The sequence below is a fragment of the Trichomonas vaginalis genome, chromosome II (genome assembly GCF_026262505.1).
Source record: "Trichomonas vaginalis G3 chromosome II, whole genome shotgun sequence".
Classification (NCBI taxonomy): domain Eukaryota; phylum Parabasalia; order Trichomonadida; family Trichomonadidae; genus Trichomonas; species Trichomonas vaginalis.
This window is the reverse complement of record NC_067204.1, coordinates 17,361,387-17,380,367: the sequence shown is the minus strand read 5'-3', so window position 1 is coordinate 17,380,367 and position 18,981 is coordinate 17,361,387. Positions and strand designations below refer to the sequence as shown.

Genomic DNA, 18,981 nt, shown 5'->3' with positions numbered 1-18,981 from the left:
AGTGGGAATATAATGCTTATCTATCATAAAACCATATGAAATATCAATTTTTGCTTTACGCCTAATTTTTGACGACAATTAGCAAAAAATGTTAAATGTTAACACTCAGTCCATTTGAATATGAAAAATAAAATTGACTTTGATTAAATGTTTTTATTTATCATGCAATTCTTCTTGCGACCAAAGATTTGAATAAAAGTTCAAAAAATAAGATAGCTTAAAAAATAATATACGGTAGTGTTTACTAATAGATGAATAGTATATAAATTCTATTAAAATGGATTTGATCCAAAAAAATATATAAAATTTGATCATAAATAAAATCGTTTTAAATTACTTCTTCATTTAAATTATAACAATTATTTTTGGTTTTATATTTTTTTGGATCAAATCCATTTTAATAGAATTTATATACTATTCATCTATTAGTAAACACTACCGTATAGAGAGAGGGTCAAAGTTGCTATTTGCCACTTTTCCACAAGAATATAATTGAAAAAAGTTATCATATAGTTGATCTCATTCACTGAGGAGAGAGATGCATGTAGTGTAATGGGATAAACAGCGGGATTGCTGCTCTAAGTCCTAGGTTCGAGACACATTGGCTTCATTTTTCTCTTTTTTATTGACGTAAACTATTCAATTTTTGTGTTCTCCATTCAAATTTCAGAATTTTTTTTTGCAGATTTCACGCTACATTCGAAGTTACCTTTTGTAACAACCACCACCGCCTACGAAAGACGAAAGTGTGTCACGATTTCACCCGGAAATCCGACGGTTGTTTAAGAGTAAGCACTTTTGGCACCTACTCCTACCGTATATTATTTTTTAAGCTATCTTATTTTTTGAACTTTTATTCAAATCTTTGGTCGCAAGAAGAATTGCATGATAAATAAAAACATTTAATCAAAGTCAATTTTATTTTTCATATTCAAATGGACTGAGTGTTAACATTTAACATTTTTTGCTAATTGTCGTCAAAAATTAGGCGTAAAGCAAAAATTGATATTTCATATGGTTTTATGATAGATAAGCATTATATTCCCACTCATTATATTCGTAAATTTTGAGGTTTATCATTCGCTTTTAAGATCATTGAATTTGATTTTTATATAAAATAGTTATATATTAGAAAATAGTTATATATTAGAAAATAATATGAGTTTATGTGATATTATTTTTCAGAAGATTTTGTGTTCTTCTTCAAAATTTTATTTTTTTATTAAAAAGAATCTTTACAAAATATACATTTACTTTAATTAATATTTAAAAACGTGCTCTATCAAAAGTTCCAAAAATTCAATATTTTAGCTTTTCTGAGGTGTCACTTTTGATGAATTTCTGTTTACAACATAGATCAAGAAGAAATCATAATAACTATAATATTCTTCTCTAAAAATAACTTGAAATTTTGCCGATTTTTCGGATTAATCGAAATTTATCAATCTAATTAAAAAATAATTACAACCCTCATAAATTTTAAATATATTTATTTTACGCACCATAAATTACAAAAAATATATAGACAAACAACAATTACTACATTAATACCAATTATCTTCGCTAAAAATGCTCTTTGACTGTATTGTCGAGCAATCTTGTATACATTTGGTTGTATCCTTAATCACAACCTCAGATCCAATACTTCCTATTGCATCTTTTGAGTTCAAAAATGAATATTCTTGCATTTCCTCATCAGAAATAATATCACTCCAAGTTTCCTTGAGGTTTTTCATATTAATTTTCGGATCATTTGTCTGTGAAAAAATTTCAAATTGAGATTCATTTATACTAGTAAAGGAATGAGCATTAACTTGACTCGAATCTTCTTCTGCAGAATTTTCGACAATGCTTGCGTCGGATTTACCGTGAATAAGACAAACAAAAATATAAGTAATGATGCCGTATGCTACTGGGTAGACAAATGAAGGATTTTCTCCAGCACTGTAACCTACCTGTGAACTTTGATTTTGCTCGTAAAAATCTCTAAATTTTATGTTAGTATAATGTCCTGTGAAATCTGGCGTTGGAATGGGAAGATAAATCATGTTAGAATGAATTTCTTCAATGCGCTTTAGATAATTTGGAGGACTACTATGGAAAAAATTAAATCGAAACCCTAGAAAGGTTGTTAGCATTTTAAATCTAAATCAAGCACTTTTTGTAAAGCTCTCAAATGTTTTTATATTCAAATGAAATAATATGCTAAAAATAATGCAATTAATTTGAACAGATTCTTTTCAAAAACTACTTTTCTCCATTTAAAATTGAATTGGGGATTCAACTGATCCGAACATGTTGAATCTTCTCAATTTTACTAAAATTTTATTCGTTCTTATAATATATACGGAATATGCTGGAACGATAAATTTTACTATCGCTAAACAAAAAATTGCTAAAAGGTAACTAAACTACTTTCGCCGATCCGATTTGCTCCATATTTAAAATATAGCTTGCATATGTAGAAGAAAAGCTAATTTTGAAGTACGCCCGAAATCCACCAACAGGATTTCGAGCTACTAAAAAGGTACTTTTAAATGTGATTTTTTTTATAAAAAATTAAATTTATTTTAAGATCAGACTAAAAACTAATTTTATGGAAAATCTATATCGACAAATTTATTACTTATTGGGTATATAGATTTTTTGATTATGGCGATTATGTCTGATATGCTTCCAATAAGCCAAAACACATTTCATACTGATTTCTATAAAAGGTATCTTTATTATAGAAGTGTAAGCTATATCTGTTTGTTTTTTTATTATAACAAATTCATAATTCTCTTATAAGGACTAGATGAAATCTGTATTATTAAATCATTAGCTAAATGAAGGTTCAAATAGAAAGTAAATATCAATTTATATGATACTGAAACCAAATAGTTCTTTTAATAAAAGATAACACGCTGAAAATTATTGAGTATTTGCAAATCTCAAAAATCTATTGGTGAATTTGGCTCAACTTTTAAAATTATAACATCCATATCAAATCATAAAAGCAGACAAAAATTAAAGCCAAACCTATCGGCCAATTTTTTTTTGATATTTTGATTTTTGAGGTATACTTTTAAAAGTGGATTTAAAGCACTTATGAAAAAACATTAACTTCTGTCGTTATGATTATTGATTTAGACAATAATGATTTTAATCTTTGATTATCAAAACACTAAAGTCATCTTTTTAACATTTGCTTGGTAGCATTAACTCAAGTCTAAAGTACTATTTTATGTGGCACTCTTAGAATTTTTGTATTCATTGTACACGCTGAAATAGTACCATTAAAGTTATGGCGGACTTTCAAAAAATAGTTTGGTCACCTTTAAATTGCTAAGATTCATTTATGTTTTGTGTAGATCGCGAACATCATATATGCTCGGCATTCTATCAATGAATGAATTTTGTCTTTATAAAATGTTTCTATCATATTTAGATTATTTTCCAATGACATTATTCAAATGATAAAATTTAAAAACAGCAAGCGTGGTGCATAAGTACGATATAAAACATGTTTAGCAATAAACAAATCTTGTAAAATACCAGTTTTTGTCTGGCATTAGGTCATAATTTTTATCTTTAAGGATATTATGGAAATTAACAAAAGGGCTGGACTGAATAAAGTATATTACGGCTACTGACAAGTAATCGCTACAATCAAAACCAAAAATCAAATGAAAAATTTCATTTTTGGCTTAGATTAAAAACTGTAATAGTATCGGAATCAAAATACGCAAAATAGTGTATGGGAGTCTTTAAACGATCCGAAATTAAATCGATAGAAAAGAAATTATTTGTTTTCTCCGCTTTCTTGGAATTTGTGGAAATTATCGATTCGTGCTTGAAGTTGTTCTTCAGTTTCTTCGATAGTTGGTATTTCTTTTCCATCCCATGGCTCTACAGTGATAATTCTATTTCTGTATTCGCATTGATCGAGATCTCCGATTGCCTTTGATGCCGATTGAGCTTGGTCAAATCTTACTATGACTATTCCTTCAGGATTCTTCTCGATTGGCTTTACAAGGGTAACTTTTCCGAATGGTTCACATTGAGTTGTCAAATCTTTTATAATTTTGCCGTATAACTCGGGTTCTTTGATTAATTCATCCATATCGAAAACGTTTTTCATAATCATAATTTTAACTCTTTTCTGCTCTGATGGATCTAGTTTTTCTTCACCACCAAAGTAACTATGAAACTTTCTCGATAATTTCATTGCGCCTTTCCATTTGGAAAAGTCGTATGGCTCTCGAACTGCTCTTTCTACTTGTACTTTTTCACCGGTAACAAGAAATTGCTCACCATCTAGAATTTCTATCGCATGATTTGTTGCTTCTGGGTATGCATATGTAACGGTGGCCTTATGAGCGCGAGGATTTAATAAAATTAAATCTTCACCAGTTTCTGGATGTGTTGCAAGAACTCCTACTCTCTTACAAAACTCAGAAATTTGCTGAGAAGTTGTTCCTTCTGGAAGATTTTTGACAACAATTGATAATTGGGCGTTTTTATGCTCAACTACTTGAGCTGGTTGATTGTTTTCTTCTTTTTTATCGTTTTGATCTGTTTTTGGCTCGTCTTGCTTTTTTTCAATTTGTTCTTGAGGGAGCATGATTTTTCATTATGTCACTTTTCTTGATAGAATTTGCTTCATCAAAAATCATGAGTAAGTCAATGCTTTTACATACGAATCTGATGGTATTAATCAATCAATAATAATAAAAATTTTTTTTAATTGCAACATTAAAACAACACTGATGTTGAGAATCATTCCATGAAATAAAGATGATGAAGTGGTAAAATATGAAGGGCAGTTAGTCCATATTTATTTTTTTCATTGTTATTTGCACCATGTGAAATAAGAAGTTCGGCTGTTTCTTTACTTTTATAAATTATTGTAATATGGAGAGCGGTATTTAGATAATTATTTTTTTCATTGTTATTTGCACCATGTGAAATAAGAAGTTCAGCTATTTCTTTCCAATTAAAATGTGCTGCAATATGAAGAGCAGTTTCTCCGTCACAGTTTTTTTCATTGATATTTGCACCATGTGAAATAAGAAGTTCGGCTGTTTCTTTACTATTATAAACTGTTGCAATATGAAGGGCAGTTAGTCCATATTTATTTTTTTCATTGTTATTTGCACCATGTGAAATAAGAAGTTCGGCTGTTTCTTTACTTTTATAAATTATTGTAATATGGAGAGCGGTATTTAGATAATTATTTTTTTCATTGTTATTTGCACCATGTGAAATAAGAAGTTCAGCTATTTCTTTCCAATTAAAATGTGCTGCAATATGAAGAGCAGTTTCTCCGTCACAGTTTTTTTCATTGATATTTGCACCATGTGAAATAAGAAGTTCGGCTGTTTCTTTACTATTATAAACTGTTGCAATATGAAGGGCAGTTAGTCCATATTTATTTTTTTCATTAGTATTTGCACCATGTGAAATAAGAAGTTCAGCTGTATCTTTACTATTATTACGTGCTGCATGATGCAGAGCGGTTTCTCCATCATTAGTTTTTTCATTGATATTTGCACCATGTGAAATAAGAAGTTCAGCTAATTCTTTCCAATTAAAACCTGCAGCAATATGAAGAGCTGTATTTCCATCCTCATCTTTTTCATTGATATTTGCACCATGTGAAAAGAAATATTTGAAAATGGATGAAATATTAAACATCAATGAATAAACAAAGAATTTGCTAATATCATTAGTTTGATCGAAATAAACTAATAAGGATTCAAGATTATAATACTTTCTACAATAATCTAATTTGATCTCTATATTGTATTCATTCATCAAGAAAGTAACAAAATCAATGTTATGTGAAATAATTGCATATTTCATGCAATCTTTATTTGGTTTTTGATATTTCAAACATTCACTCATTATCTCTGGATTTCCTCCTAAAAATGAAAATTCTAGACATTTTTGAGTTATTGCTGAGTTAAATTTCGTTCTTAAAAACTTGAAACAATCAACTGCTCCATGATAACAACATAATTCAAGTAATAAATAACTTTCATCAGAATCTAGATATAAATTGCTTGTAAGTATTCGATATTGATTAAATCCATCTATTTCAGTGAATGCAATAAATCTTTCTAAGTCATTATACATAATTGCTCTGTAAATTGTATTTTCTATATGAATATCGAGATTTTTAAGATCTTTTTCGAAGTTATCAGATTTGTTTAATTTAATTCCATATTCTTTGTAAAACAGGAAGTTTTAGATAGATATAACATTGCTGATCTCTTTGACTTGATATTCATCAGATATGAGTTTGGCAAGATATAAATATGACTTTGTATAGCGATTATTATACGGAATGATATCTAAAATATCTTTGAGTATATTTTGTGGAGAATTTTTATTTGAATCAATCAATACTACTCTGATATTTTTGTAAATTGAGTTTAATTCTTCTTCTTTTTCAGTTTTTAGCTGATACAATGCAGTATACAAATCTATGCAGTATTTGTAGATACTTTGCAATTCATTGAATTTATTTAGGTCAATGTCTTCATCAGACATGAAAAAAATTTACCACCTTTTTTACATGAAAAAATTTTCAATTCAAAAAGTGTAAAAAAGGTTGTCATTCTTTGTTCACTTTTTCAATAAAATTTTTCATTTTTATTTTGAATACTTCACAAAATTTGAGTAGCAAATTGATAAATCAATCGCAGTTGATTGAAAAATTATAAAAGATTCTTTGAAGGTGAGTAAAAATTGGTACAGCAACAATTTAATATCTGATTCCTCTTCTAGTTTTTCAGTTTCATTTTGCATACAAAAGGGGGGAAACTTCGTCGACAACAAAGGTATCGACCAAAATTGTTCCCATTATGCTTGACATATGAAGTATAGTAATAGTGTGTATGGACTCATAGAATGACTTTCGTTTGATTTCGAGATATATTATCATCTTCTAAAATATCCATATTTTACTTGATAACCCATATGTATTATCGTATTATGAAAATTAAACGAAAAATATGGCTCAAGACGAGCAAAATTCGATGCTAAAAAAGTAAATTGTTTATTGATTAGGGTGCTTTCAGGTATTTTTCTGAAGTAACACTTTATTCGTTTTTCTTTCTACATCTGAATATAAAACATGCACAAATAAGTATTTATAATTAAAAAAATTATTCGAATTGGGTAATTAAATCGTTAGATCTTAGATTTTATTAATCATTTCTTCTTAAAATGAGACTGTGGTAATGGGAACTGTGTATGAGAGTTGCAGTATTGTTAAATTGCGCGAAATGTTGATAAGCTTCAAAAACGATTTGTAGTATGTTCAAGTATATTAGAATTTAATAATATATGATAACATCGACTGCAAACAATAGATTTTAAGTAATTGATGAAAATCGATATCAATATTTAAAATTTTCGAGGTTTTTTTGACTGATAGCAATTGCTTTTGACACCTAGAATGAAGTTCTCCTTGGTGAGTTTCTCCAAATTTTTTCCATTTTAGAAAAAGCCTTTGCAATTTTCTAGAAAATGATAACGTTTTTTTCAATTCTCGATTTTTTTTGGAAAAATGAGGTTAATTTTTTTGAAAATTTATAATTTAGAGAGAAATAAACCATTTTCATTGTGTTATAAATCGAGGAAACCTTTTTATTTTTGTTATTCTATAATATTTCTACTAAAATATATCACTTATACAGCAAAATCATATAACTATTTTTCAAATATATTGAAAAGAAGTATATATTCCTAAATTATAAATCAGTCATAGTTTACTATCAAAAATAATATATTATTCTATATAGATAACCATCCATTGTTAGCAATTTAAAATTATTTCTGGTTCAAATTAAGGATTATCTTCACATGTTTAGAAAATATTGTAAACATCCAGAAAACAATCAATAATATCATGATTTTATTAACAGATGAGTTCAAGATATATATTGTGATTTGATTTTCGATAATAAATCTGAATCAAATGTATATTAAACTCGCACATTTAGTCTTCCTATCATAATAATGTTATCAGCTAGTGACTATGGCTACAAAACAAGCAACATTAGATCTGTATCTCATAATCAAACGGAAGTTAAGATAAGATATTTGAGATTTTATCACCTGGTAGTATGCATGATACTATACCAGAATGACTAGTCAATCTGTTGTCTTAATATCGTTTTAATTTTTTTATGCCAAAATAGTACTCTGGCTATCATTGGTAATACGTAAGGTTGCTATTGTTGTAATATTTCGAAAAAATAAAGGTATCAACTTTAATGCAAGATATGATGAGTTGAACATCGAATAATTGGGTTTTTGTAATATTAATATTCTTTAGTCCCTACTATATCATTGTTTCATACTAATAACGTGGATCAATTCCGTTTCAATGATCAGATAAAGCAGAAACAATATACTCAGGTGCCACTTTTTTGGTCTAAAAAATGAGTTTCCCCCTTTTTGCATACTATTAATTAAGGGTGCACCCGCATGTACGTTTATTTGAGAGGAGGAGGATTACCCTCTCAATTTTGAAAGCTTCGTTAACTTAATATCTCGATGAATATTGGATTAAAATTGAATTTGCCCATACCAATATATCTGATACAATATCCTTAAGTTTTACTAAAAAGAATTTTTTAAAATCCCTGCAGATTCGGGGATTTTTAAATTTTTTGATTTTTTTCGAAAATTTTTCGGAAAAAAAATATTTTCAGAAGAGCCTTAACGGCTAAGTTTTATGTTTAATGTTGAGTATCAAAAAGAATGGGCATCTGATATAGCCATCATATATCCCAGAAGCAAATAAAAATTCTGACTTTTTAAGCATAAAAAATGAAATTTTATTTTTTGCAAAAAACAGGCCACCCGGATGTACGTTTATTTGAGAGGAGGAGGATTAAATTTTTGAAAGCACTAAAATTTGTAAATATGCTAGTTATATAATAATATGCATTATTTTAAAAAATAAAAATTAAAGCACGTTAAAATTTTTTTGATGAATTTTTACAAAAGCTACTCAGGATAATGCAAGATATGAGTAGTTAAACATAAATTTCAAATCAGATTTTACTTATAATAAATATTTTAAATTTCCGAAAATTAAGTTCAGATCGACTCTATACGTAGTAAATACTAAATAAGGTGCCAAAAACCTATTAAACAGTATCAAAACTATCAAGATTGTAATGTTTTTGAAGAAAAATTTATAGAATTATGGACTTCAAACAGATATTATGTAAATAAAAATAATATAATGAATTTATTTATTCGTATAATAGCAGTAATAAGTCGATTATTCACTTCTACTTCTGAGATTTGAATTTAATTTCGACAGAAAAAGAGATTCAAGAGGAAAATACTAGGGGATACAAACAGCCACCATGACAGGATTATTATGGAGCCAAGTTGTATTTTTTGATATTTTTAGAGTTTTCCTACCTATTTAGGTACCAAGTTATTGCTTAAAAATTAAGGTTCTAAATTCTGAAGTTTACATGATCCTCCCGGGCGCACCCTTAATAACTTACCCACCATACAACAGGAATTCCAAGAAAAATTCCAATTCAATCAAAATTTGAATCGGTGGAATTTTGATACAATTAAAAAATATAGAAATTGGAAAATTTTCGATAATAAAATCATTTTTGATCAATGAGTGAATCATTGTATGAACGCAAATGCCCATATTGTGGTGTACCAATAACCAAGAATGGTGGAACAAATGCTATTACCTGCATTTGTGGTAAGTGCTTCTGTTATTATTGCGGTGAAGGCTTTGAAACCAGAGAAGAAGTATACAAACATGCTAAAGCTGAGGATCATCTCTATAATTTACCTCCTGATCTAGCAAAGCGCCAAGGCGAAGAGGTTTCAGAAGAGAAACTTCATGAGTTCTTCAATAAGTATTCGAGACTGAAAGATCTGTAATATTTATAAGTTGGATTTTATAAACAAGGGCTAATGATATATGAACATTTCCAAAAGGAACTTGGAATTTATGAATTTTTGGTTCTTTTGTATAACATGTAAATAAAAATATATCATTTTTTTTCAGAACAAACATAATATAAAATAGATTTATTCACAGATCTGAAAAAAGCATATTGACATCATCATGCAGCTGGTAAAAGCTTCTTTCTAGCTCGCTATTACTGCCAATAAAGTTGTGGAGACCTTCCATTAAAGTATACCACAAAGTCAACTCGTATTTAGGCGTAACAGCGAGGAAATCCTGGCGATTCATCAATGCACCGCTCAAGAAAAGTAGGGAAACAATGATTCCTGGGGAAATACAAGATCTGATTGCGTGAATAACGAGTTCTACGAAGTTTTTATCATCGTTACCAGATACAATTTCCAAATGCTTAAGGCATTCGATGATTACGAAGAACTGCATCGAAAATGGAATTTGAGATATCACATTTAATGAGGAAGAAGCTGATATATAAGCTTTGTTGATGATAAGAGCTTTTGTTTGAGGCGTAACTTGCAAGCATTTTGGAAGTTTGTTGTATTCGACGCTTTCAAGCATTTTCAGCCACATTTTCTCGATATTACTAGCTCTTGTCCTGTAGCTTTTGTTGAGGGTTTCAATGTAGTTCTGGTACTTAAGAGCGTATGCAAATTGGGCTGACTGATACGAAACAGAAAAAAGTGACAAAAAGTTATCGTAATTAAAATGAACGATAACTTTTGGTTTTTTGATAGAATTGAAGAGATCTGTAAATATATTCCTGGAGATCATAAAGATCTCGCAGTTGGAGAAGTCCTTGACCTGGTGGTTGTACTTCTTTACGGACTTCAGGGATAATTCCAAAGCAAGAAACTGTTCGAACCTAATTGCGCGGGCTTTCATGGAGTTTAGCTCGTGAATCTGTATGTAGTCCTCGAATTTCATACCGGAATCTTCTTCTTTCAAGTAGTTTTTGTAAGGATTTTCATATAATAATTTTAGAACGCTTGTATTACTATCTGAGGCTTCAGACTCCAATCTTCTCCACCAGCGATCGAAAATTGGTATATTCTGGACCTTAGTTTCTACTAGTTCCGAAGATGGGAAAATGACATTTCTCAAATTTCGAGAATCTACTTGGAATATTCGCTTTGGGAATATCTTGAACCATATAGGCACCGTCAATGTGCTTTCTGTGTACTTAGGAGACATAATCATCGAAATTAATTTTGGCAATTTTATGACATTTGATGCTTTAACGAGCATAGTTGCGTCATTTGGTGAAGCAATGAATTCTATGTAAGAATGGTTGAATCCGAAGAATCCACTCGGTATTTCGTAAACTGATTGTACTTTGAAAATGTTTAAATCGAGTTTTTGGTCGAAATCGGGCGGAATAAGCTTCACAAAGGCCTCAAACATTGGCAGCGTGTATGAGAATGGAGATGCTTTGAGTAGCGTGCTGATCATGGGAATACAGCAGTCTTCAATCAAAAATTGTCTGATTTCTTTCGAACTCCAGTTTATTTTACGCATAAACCGGATAAGATTGAAGTGCGAAACAGGTAGTTTGCTCATATGATTGATAAAACTGTTAAAGAACAGCTGAGCGTATTCTTGTTCGTATTTCGAAAAATTTCGGGCTGAAAGTCTTGCATCGTTGCAAAAAAAGGCAATCACGTCACGGAATATACTCTCATGAAAGAGATAAGTGGCTGGACACCTGAAAAATGGTGTTAAAATCTCTCGAGATAAAAGTTTTGAATGTGTTGACGTAGTGAAGACTGTAAAGAACTGATATGCAAGGTAGCAATGCTCAGCAAATGTAAAATAGCCAAATAACGATGGAAGAACTGACCAAGTAAAAATAACAAAATCTTCCTTTGAAAAAATGTTATTGGCATTAATAACTATCTTAGTTAGGTCATCTGGCGAATAAGTAATAAACTCGTATAATTTGGAGATGAATTGAACATGCTGTGGCAAAATACAATCTGATGATAAATCTGGATTTTGTTGTAGAAGGTAATTGAACTCGTAATTCTGATTCTTACCGTTTGCTAGTTTAGGATATATCTGACACAGTATTGAAAATCGTTGTAGAACACCTGTTTTCGAACGAATTTTTTGAATTTGTTCGAAACATATCTTCATTTGCTGATCCATCTCTGAAGTTGTGATAGGGATATCCTTGACAGAGCATGTTTCTTCAGGGTTTTCTGCTAAATGAACGTCTTCTGATCCATCACTCAAAAGTGCCATCCATTTAGAAGTAAAATTTGATAAAAAGTGGCATCCGTTCAAACTTTAAGAGCCTTATTCGAAATTAATCGAAACTATCAAAAACGAGCATTTGAATCAAAAGAATATAATCGTGATTTGACAAAATTTTGCATCTGAAATTTTGAAAAATTATAGCATAACTCGCATTTTAGAATGAATTACTCATCATCTTTAAGCGTTCTTTATAATTTAATGCACCATAATATATTATTAGCTTTTTCGTGGAATTCTGAGTTAATCGATCAAAAAAGATAACCATTCATATCTATATATTGTATTGAAACGATAATATACAGTTATAAGAATAAAATGATAATGTCAATTCACTTATAAAAATTAGAAATTGAATAATGGAGGAACTATATAGGCCGTTGACAGATGACCTTTCAAAAATCGAAGAATTCAGTAAACAGCTATTACATATTGGACCGGAAAGTATCCAGAATGTATGCAGTTTTATGATGGAATTAATAGATAAGAAAATTTTAAGCGTAAATAACGCAATTCATGCACTTGATGTATTTTCTGAGCGTAGACCACACAATCTCAAATATTATGGAGAAGTTTTTGCATTTATAACTTCTCAGACAAGATTTGCAAATATCACAAAGCACATTAAATTCAGAACACGCATATTCACTGCATTATTAGTAGATAAAGGCCTTTTGCCAGGTTGGGCACCTCCAATCGAATATAATGGATGGTCGAATGAAGAAATCTTGCAAATTTATAGTAACGGATATTTTAGAAGCATATTCAATGATGATCTCGATAAGCTTATTGATGACCTTGAAAATTGTGCTCCAAATGATAGCCGTTTCACTGTAATTGATATTCTTCTTGATTTCGCAGCCAAATGCGGCTCGGATAAAATATTCAAGTATTTATATTCAATTGGAGCGAATTCAACAGAAAAGACGCTTCATAAAGCATTTTGTGGAAATAATTTAGAAATTATAAATATCTTAGAACAAAAACATAAAATATCACAAAAATGTATTGACAATGCTGTAAAATATCATCACAATGATCTTGTTGTTTACTTAATGACAAAATACAATTTGAATTATGATTATCAAATTTGTTTCAGTAATTTTGTTTCCGAGAATCCTAATAGCATGAGTTGCTTTGATTTAGCTGTTAATACATTCTTATCTCCTTTTGTTTCATATTTAATTGACAAGAAATTAACACAAAGTATTAAAACAATTAATGCTCCAATGTTGTTCTTCCGCCATGAAATTAACATGGCAAAGCTATTGATAGATAATGGAATTATTCCAGAAGATGCATTCCAACTCTGCTGTCAATCGAATTCTGTTGAAATTGCAAAAATTCTTGTCGAAAATGGTCATAAATTTGAAGATAAATATCTTTTTGATTGTATCAGTTGCAGAAGCTATGAAATGGCTTGTTTCCTTATTGATCAAGGTACAGATGTTAATACAATTGCTAATGGACAACCAGTAATTTGCGCTGCATTGAAGTTCAATCACTTTGAATTCTTTAAGTTATTACTTGATCATCATGCAAAGATTGATTTCTTCGTTTCAAAAACAACTCCATTTTTGAATTATGTTGTTAGTTCAGCTCCATTTGAATACGTTTGTTGCTTGCTTCAAGATAGGAATAATAAAATAAACTTGGAAACTCGTGATAAAGATGGAACTACTCCATTTATTGCTTCTTGTATCAGAGGAGATATAAATATTGTAAAATTACTCATCAAAAAAGGATGCGATCTCAATGCTGTTAATAAAAATAACCAATCTGGATTGATCATTGCTACTAAGAAGAAATTTATTGATATTTGCGCTCTTCTTGTTGAAAATCACTGCGATAAATCAATTCAAACTAAATTTGGAGAAACTGCGCAATCCATAGCAGAAAAATACAAGAATAGCGATCTTCTAAACATTTTAAAGGAGTAAAATTTAAATAGGACTAAACATCATGTAAGCAGCTTATTTGAAACGATCTCAATTATTTGTTTAAATAGAAGTGTTAATAGCAAAAATCATATATAATATCTAAGAAAATTCGTTCTGAGTCGGTTCCTATTTCTTCGCAATGTTTGCCCATAGAAATAATGCATAACGAGATCATTTAATCATGTTGTTTAGGATCAATAAAAGATGATACACTTTTCCTTTATTGGTACATTGGTTCATATCTTTTTTTTTTCTTATATTTACCCCATTTAACGGGGAAAATACTAGAGATCGATTTTTTTTAAATGCACATATCGACTCAACCCTGTTTAAGAGTGCACTTTCGTTCCTATGATATGACCATCAATTCAGATTTTTAAGGATAATTTTCATTGACACTTCAAGCTAATCGTCAAAATTTAAATTTATTTGGATAAAAAGTGTCTTTTTTTTTTAATGAAACTATTTTAAAGTATTACTTCAGATACACTTACAATTGAATTCACTGGCAACAAAACTATTAGTATTCCGCCAGATTGTGTTAGAGATTCTGTAAAATATATTGTTGTTGAGAATGGATTTGAAATCCTTACTGGAAATACTTTTTTAAATTTTAAGAATTTAATAAATATTTCTCTTCCAACATCACTTACTACAATATACGACGAAGGCTGTATTTTTACATCCTATATGAAACACTTATTTTTGCCAAAAAATGTACAGCCATTTATTGGAAGCCCATTTGATCAATCTCCTGTTGAAGAGTTTGAAGTTGACAATGAAAATAAGTATTATTGCTCACTTGACGGAGTTATCTTTAGTAAAGATATGAAAAAATTAGTTGCTTTCCCGAGATATAAAAATATAACATCATATATTGTTCCTAACACTGTAGAAACTATAGGTCCAGCATCAATGACGCGGTTTGTTTATCTTGAAAGAATTATCTTTCCAGATTCAGTAACAATAATTCAAGGTGCGTTTCTATATGATACTAGAAATAAAGTAAAAGAAATTATTATCTTTAGAAGCTATCGCCAGAAAAATCCAACTTTTGTTCAAGATATTAATTCTTTTTACAATTCTGATTTCAAAGAAAATAATGTTCAATATGTATTTTCATCACAAGTAGTGAAATCATGTAAAATCCTGTCAAGATACTCAATATCTCTCATTAATTTGTATGTTTTTATATTATTGTAAACTTATTATTTATAACGGTATAACATTCCATGCCATGGACCATGCTTATAACTTCCTAAAGCAAATTCTGTAAATGAATGCATTCACAGTTCTTCCATTATATTTCTTTGCCATAATGAGTGAAATGTATTGACTATTATTCACTGCTTCATAATGATAGATTTGGCTGTCACAATATGGCAAAATCAATGAATCATAATATAACATAAAAGTAAGGCAGTCAAACTAGGCAGTACTTAGTGATATGCGCTCACCAAAGAAATAGCTGAAGATAGTTTGCACATAACGAAATTGCCAGATTCCGGGATGTTTCCTAGAAAAGTATAAATGTAACAAATTTTTGAGTAAATGAATGCTGAAATCCACAAAATTTTCATAGAAAATGCGTATGATAAAAATCCTAACCGTCATCTTAGTGTGTTGATAGATATATTACGAATAATTTGTTTTATATGATAAAACACATTTATCTCTAAAAAACAGCCTTTGCAATGAATAGAATGCTTTGATACATATTAGAATTGGATCAACATTGCATATTAATAAAGATGTATTCAAAACTTGTTAAGCCATCAGCCATATGCTGAATTATATAAACAAAACAAATATGCAACTCAATGATATCCTAATTTCAAGATATTTAATAGCACTTGTATTCAATTTTCTGGAATTATTGCAATTGTGCTGATAGATCCATCAAAATCAAATTTTAGTTGCACAAAAAGAACCGCCTTCATTGTAGGATCATTCTGATGATTTATAATTTTATTTTTTGAATGCGGTGCCCGTTTATTTTAGAATCCTATAAAATTTCAGTACAATTTTCGACTTCCTCGGGGATCTCAAAGATGGCGTCACCAAATTCGAGTGAGCCAGATTTGTATGAGAGCATAAGTCCTGAGGGAGTGGCCATCAGTATTAAAGAATCGAAGAAAAAGCCTCGCAAACTCTCGAAAAAGCAGAAAGATTATCTAAAATCTTTATTCAAAAAATCTATTACAGAAATAGATTATGAAACAGACTCGAAAATGAATGAACTTGGCATACCAGCATTCTTGCAGCATGCTTATTTAACGGGCAAACCGGAGCCAAAGATTACTCAACTAAGAGATTGGCAGGAAAACCTTTGGAAAACACCTTCTTGGCAAGCGCAAATGAATACAATAGTCCTTGTTCCAACATCTGGCGGCAAAACAGTGGCAGCTGACCTTGCGATGGCACAAGTTTTAGAAAAAGATCCCACAGCTAAGATCATATACGCATTGCCTTTCGTTGCTTTGGCAAATGAGAAGTACTCAGAATACGAACAAAGGTTTTTCAACTTCCAAGTCCGCCCTTTTTATCAAAATATCGGTGGATCAGATTTTAGAAGAGGCAATATAGCCGTATGTACATTTGAGAAAGCACATTTTTTACTTAATTCAGCGATTACATGCGGTTATGCTAACAAAATCAAGCTAGTTGTTATTGATGAAATTCATATGATCGGAGATGAAAGCAGAGGTGCAGCTATCGAAGCTCTCATTATAAAACTCAATCTTCTAGAAGCAAAACCTCGCATTGTTACCCTTACAGCTACAGTAAATGAAGAAGATGCGAATAGAATTGCGAAATGGATCAATGGCTTTGCCTATATTTGGAAATCCAGACCTGCTCCCATCAAGCAGATGGTCAAGAAACTCGATGGCAGGCTCTGTACCATTAATTCCACAGGACAAATTGTTCCATTTACAAAATTACAAAGTTCACCGGACGATAAAGACCATTTAATGCCATTGATTAGGACACTTTTAAGCAAAAAGTGCCAATCCACAATTCTTGTTTTTGTCAATTCAAGAATGGACACTATAAAGATCAGTTCATTGATTGCCAATCACATGTATGATGATACAATACCACTTCCGAAGGTTCCTCCTCCATCAGATTCACTTTTGAAGAAAAGATTAGATTTGATCAAAAAAATGGCAGCTAATTCCGGATTCATTGATGATACTACTGTTACATGTATCAAGAATGGTGTATTGTTTCATCACGGCGGTATCCTTTTAGAAGACAGGAAACTGATAGAAGAAGCTGCGAGATCCAAAATCATCAATGTTTTAGTTGCAACAACAACTTTGTCAGCAGGTGTTAATATCCATGGTGTAACAAGAGTCATTATACATAACATTTATAGGCAAACACAAGACAACAGGAAGAAGTTGATTGCGCCTACTCAATACACACAAATGATTGGAAGAGCAGGAAGATCAGGACAAGCAGGAGAATCATTTATAATTGCGAGATCAGAAAGTCCTGTTGAAATGAATAATATCTTAGAACTTTCAAAGAATATTATTCCTGACTTGAAATCAAGTATATTAGAAGGAGAAGAAGCAGATAGATACTTCCTCCAATGTTTAACAATTCGTCTTCTTCCACCTGACGGAGTGAGATCATTTATTGAGAAATCATTTAGTTTTAGTAGTAGAAATGATTTGATTTCTGACAATAAAACAATAGAAAGTTATTGTCAACCGATATATTCCAGATTGCAGAATAATAACATGATTGATAGTAATCATAGAACAACAAAGTTTGGAATGGCTGTTGCAGGAAGTTCATTGAGTATTGAAGAAGGATTAAACATTTATTCGATTTTGAATCGCGCACAAAAAAGTTTGTGTATTGAAGATGAAGTTCATTTATTATATTTGTGTATCAGTTCTAAAACAGCCAGTTCAATCAGACCAATTAGTTATGATTCCCCTCAATGGAGAAAGATCTTTGAGAACCATCTCCATGTCATACAGTTAGTTACTCAATTAAGTAATGTTCAAATTGATCATCTTCCTGATCTCGCACATATTTATGGAGGAAATGGTCGTGTTAATGATGAAATTGATCATTGCCTTGACAAAGTTATGGTTGCTGTTATTCTTCAAGATCTTATTAACGAGCGACCTCTTAAAGACATCTCTTATGAGTACAAAGTTGATCTTGGAACAATACAGAAAGTTCAGATGGAATCAGCATCATACGCAGGCCAAATCAACAGGTTCTGTGAGATTCTTGGTAATGGTGTTTTGGCTGCAGCACTCAACAAATTTAGACAGAGGCTTAATTTCGCAGCAAGAACAGACATTTTGAGTTTGATGACAATTCCAAGTTGTCCACGAGATATCGCAAGAACTCTTGCAGACAGAGGAATTATGTCTCCTGCAGATTTAAGTTGCCTCAGCTTGAATCAACTTGTCATGATCATTTCAAGTGAAAACACACAAGATAAACCAAATCGAACACAAGAAGAGACAGAAGAAGTTGCTAAGAAGATTCTTGCTGATGCAAAAACATTTGCTGATTCACTTGAGAAAATCGAAGAACTTGAAGACAAAGCTATTGCTACAATTCGTTAATATTTTTTTTATTATTTTTGTTTGTTTGTATTTTAAATATTGATTCATTTTATTTTATATTTTTCGAAACAATAAAATAAGAATGCATTTACTTAATTTTGACACACATTCAATTTTCTGATCAATATTATGAAGCGCCATTGAAAATTAACCTTAAAATTGTAAATTGTAGTCGTCATATTAAAATTAACTTAGGAATTTAATTATTAAAATAATTCAATTT

General features: G+C 30.4%; 8 protein-coding genes across 8 annotated transcripts, besides 3 other annotated features; 3 read left to right on the top strand and 5 right to left on the bottom strand.

Moving 5' to 3' along the window:
* The first annotated feature begins 1,315 nt into the window (after window positions 1-1,315).
* Window positions 1,316-1,353: a mobile genetic element.
* Window positions 1,354-1,544: 191 nt separating this feature from the next.
* On the bottom strand, window positions 1,545-2,138 carry TVAGG3_0561120 (uncharacterized protein; the record flags this gene model as incomplete). Its single annotated transcript, XM_001579945.1, has 1 exon — window positions 1,545-2,138. The coding sequence occupies one exon, from the start codon at window positions 2,136-2,138 to the stop codon at window positions 1,545-1,547; it is 594 nt and encodes a 197-aa protein (XP_001579995.1).
* A 260-nt stretch (window positions 2,139-2,398) lies between these two features.
* Window positions 2,399-3,321: a mobile genetic element.
* Window positions 3,322-3,439: 118 nt separating this feature from the next.
* Window positions 3,440-4,660, bottom strand: TVAGG3_0561100 (mRNA splicing, via spliceosome; the record flags this gene model as incomplete). Its single annotated transcript, XM_001579946.1, has 1 exon — window positions 3,785-4,606. One exon carries the CDS (start codon window positions 4,604-4,606, stop codon window positions 3,785-3,787), a length of 822 nt encoding a protein of 273 aa, XP_001579996.1.
* A 101-nt stretch (window positions 4,661-4,761) lies between these two features.
* On the bottom strand, window positions 4,762-6,120 carry TVAGG3_0561090 (cyclin-dependent kinase inhibitor 2C-related family; the record flags this gene model as incomplete). The annotated part of the gene is made up of 1 exon (XM_001579947.1): window positions 4,762-6,120. The coding sequence occupies one exon, from the start codon at window positions 6,118-6,120 to the stop codon at window positions 4,762-4,764; it is 1,359 nt and encodes a 452-aa protein (XP_001579997.1).
* A 111-nt stretch (window positions 6,121-6,231) lies between these two features.
* TVAGG3_0561080 (protein of unknown function (DUF3447)) lies at window positions 6,232-6,537 on the bottom strand (the record flags this gene model as incomplete). The annotated part of the gene is made up of 1 exon (XM_001579948.1): window positions 6,232-6,537. The coding sequence occupies one exon, from the start codon at window positions 6,535-6,537 to the stop codon at window positions 6,232-6,234; it is 306 nt and encodes a 101-aa protein (XP_001579998.1).
* A 1,932-nt stretch (window positions 6,538-8,469) lies between these two features.
* Window positions 8,470-9,509: a mobile genetic element.
* Window positions 9,510-9,599: 90 nt separating this feature from the next.
* TVAGG3_0561060 (protein polyubiquitination) lies at window positions 9,600-10,007 on the top strand (the record flags this gene model as incomplete). Its single annotated transcript, XM_001579949.2, has 1 exon — window positions 9,646-9,921. The coding sequence occupies one exon, from the start codon at window positions 9,646-9,648 to the stop codon at window positions 9,919-9,921; it is 276 nt and encodes a 91-aa protein (XP_001579999.1).
* A 68-nt stretch (window positions 10,008-10,075) lies between these two features.
* TVAGG3_0561050 (uncharacterized protein) lies at window positions 10,076-12,208 on the bottom strand (the record flags this gene model as incomplete). The annotated part of the gene is made up of 1 exon (XM_001579950.1): window positions 10,076-12,208. The coding sequence occupies one exon, from the start codon at window positions 12,206-12,208 to the stop codon at window positions 10,076-10,078; it is 2,133 nt and encodes a 710-aa protein (XP_001580000.1).
* A 371-nt stretch (window positions 12,209-12,579) lies between these two features.
* TVAGG3_0561040 (spectrin binding) lies at window positions 12,580-14,569 on the top strand (the record flags this gene model as incomplete). The annotated part of the gene is made up of 1 exon (XM_001579951.1): window positions 12,580-14,160. One exon carries the CDS (start codon window positions 12,580-12,582, stop codon window positions 14,158-14,160), a length of 1,581 nt encoding a protein of 526 aa, XP_001580001.1.
* A 1,612-nt stretch (window positions 14,570-16,181) lies between these two features.
* Window positions 16,182-18,800, top strand: TVAGG3_0561030 (DNA polymerase theta-related family; the record flags this gene model as incomplete). Its single annotated transcript, XM_001579952.1, has 1 exon — window positions 16,212-18,758. The coding sequence occupies one exon, from the start codon at window positions 16,212-16,214 to the stop codon at window positions 18,756-18,758; it is 2,547 nt and encodes an 848-aa protein (XP_001580002.1).
* Window positions 18,801-18,981: the final 181 nt, after the last annotated feature.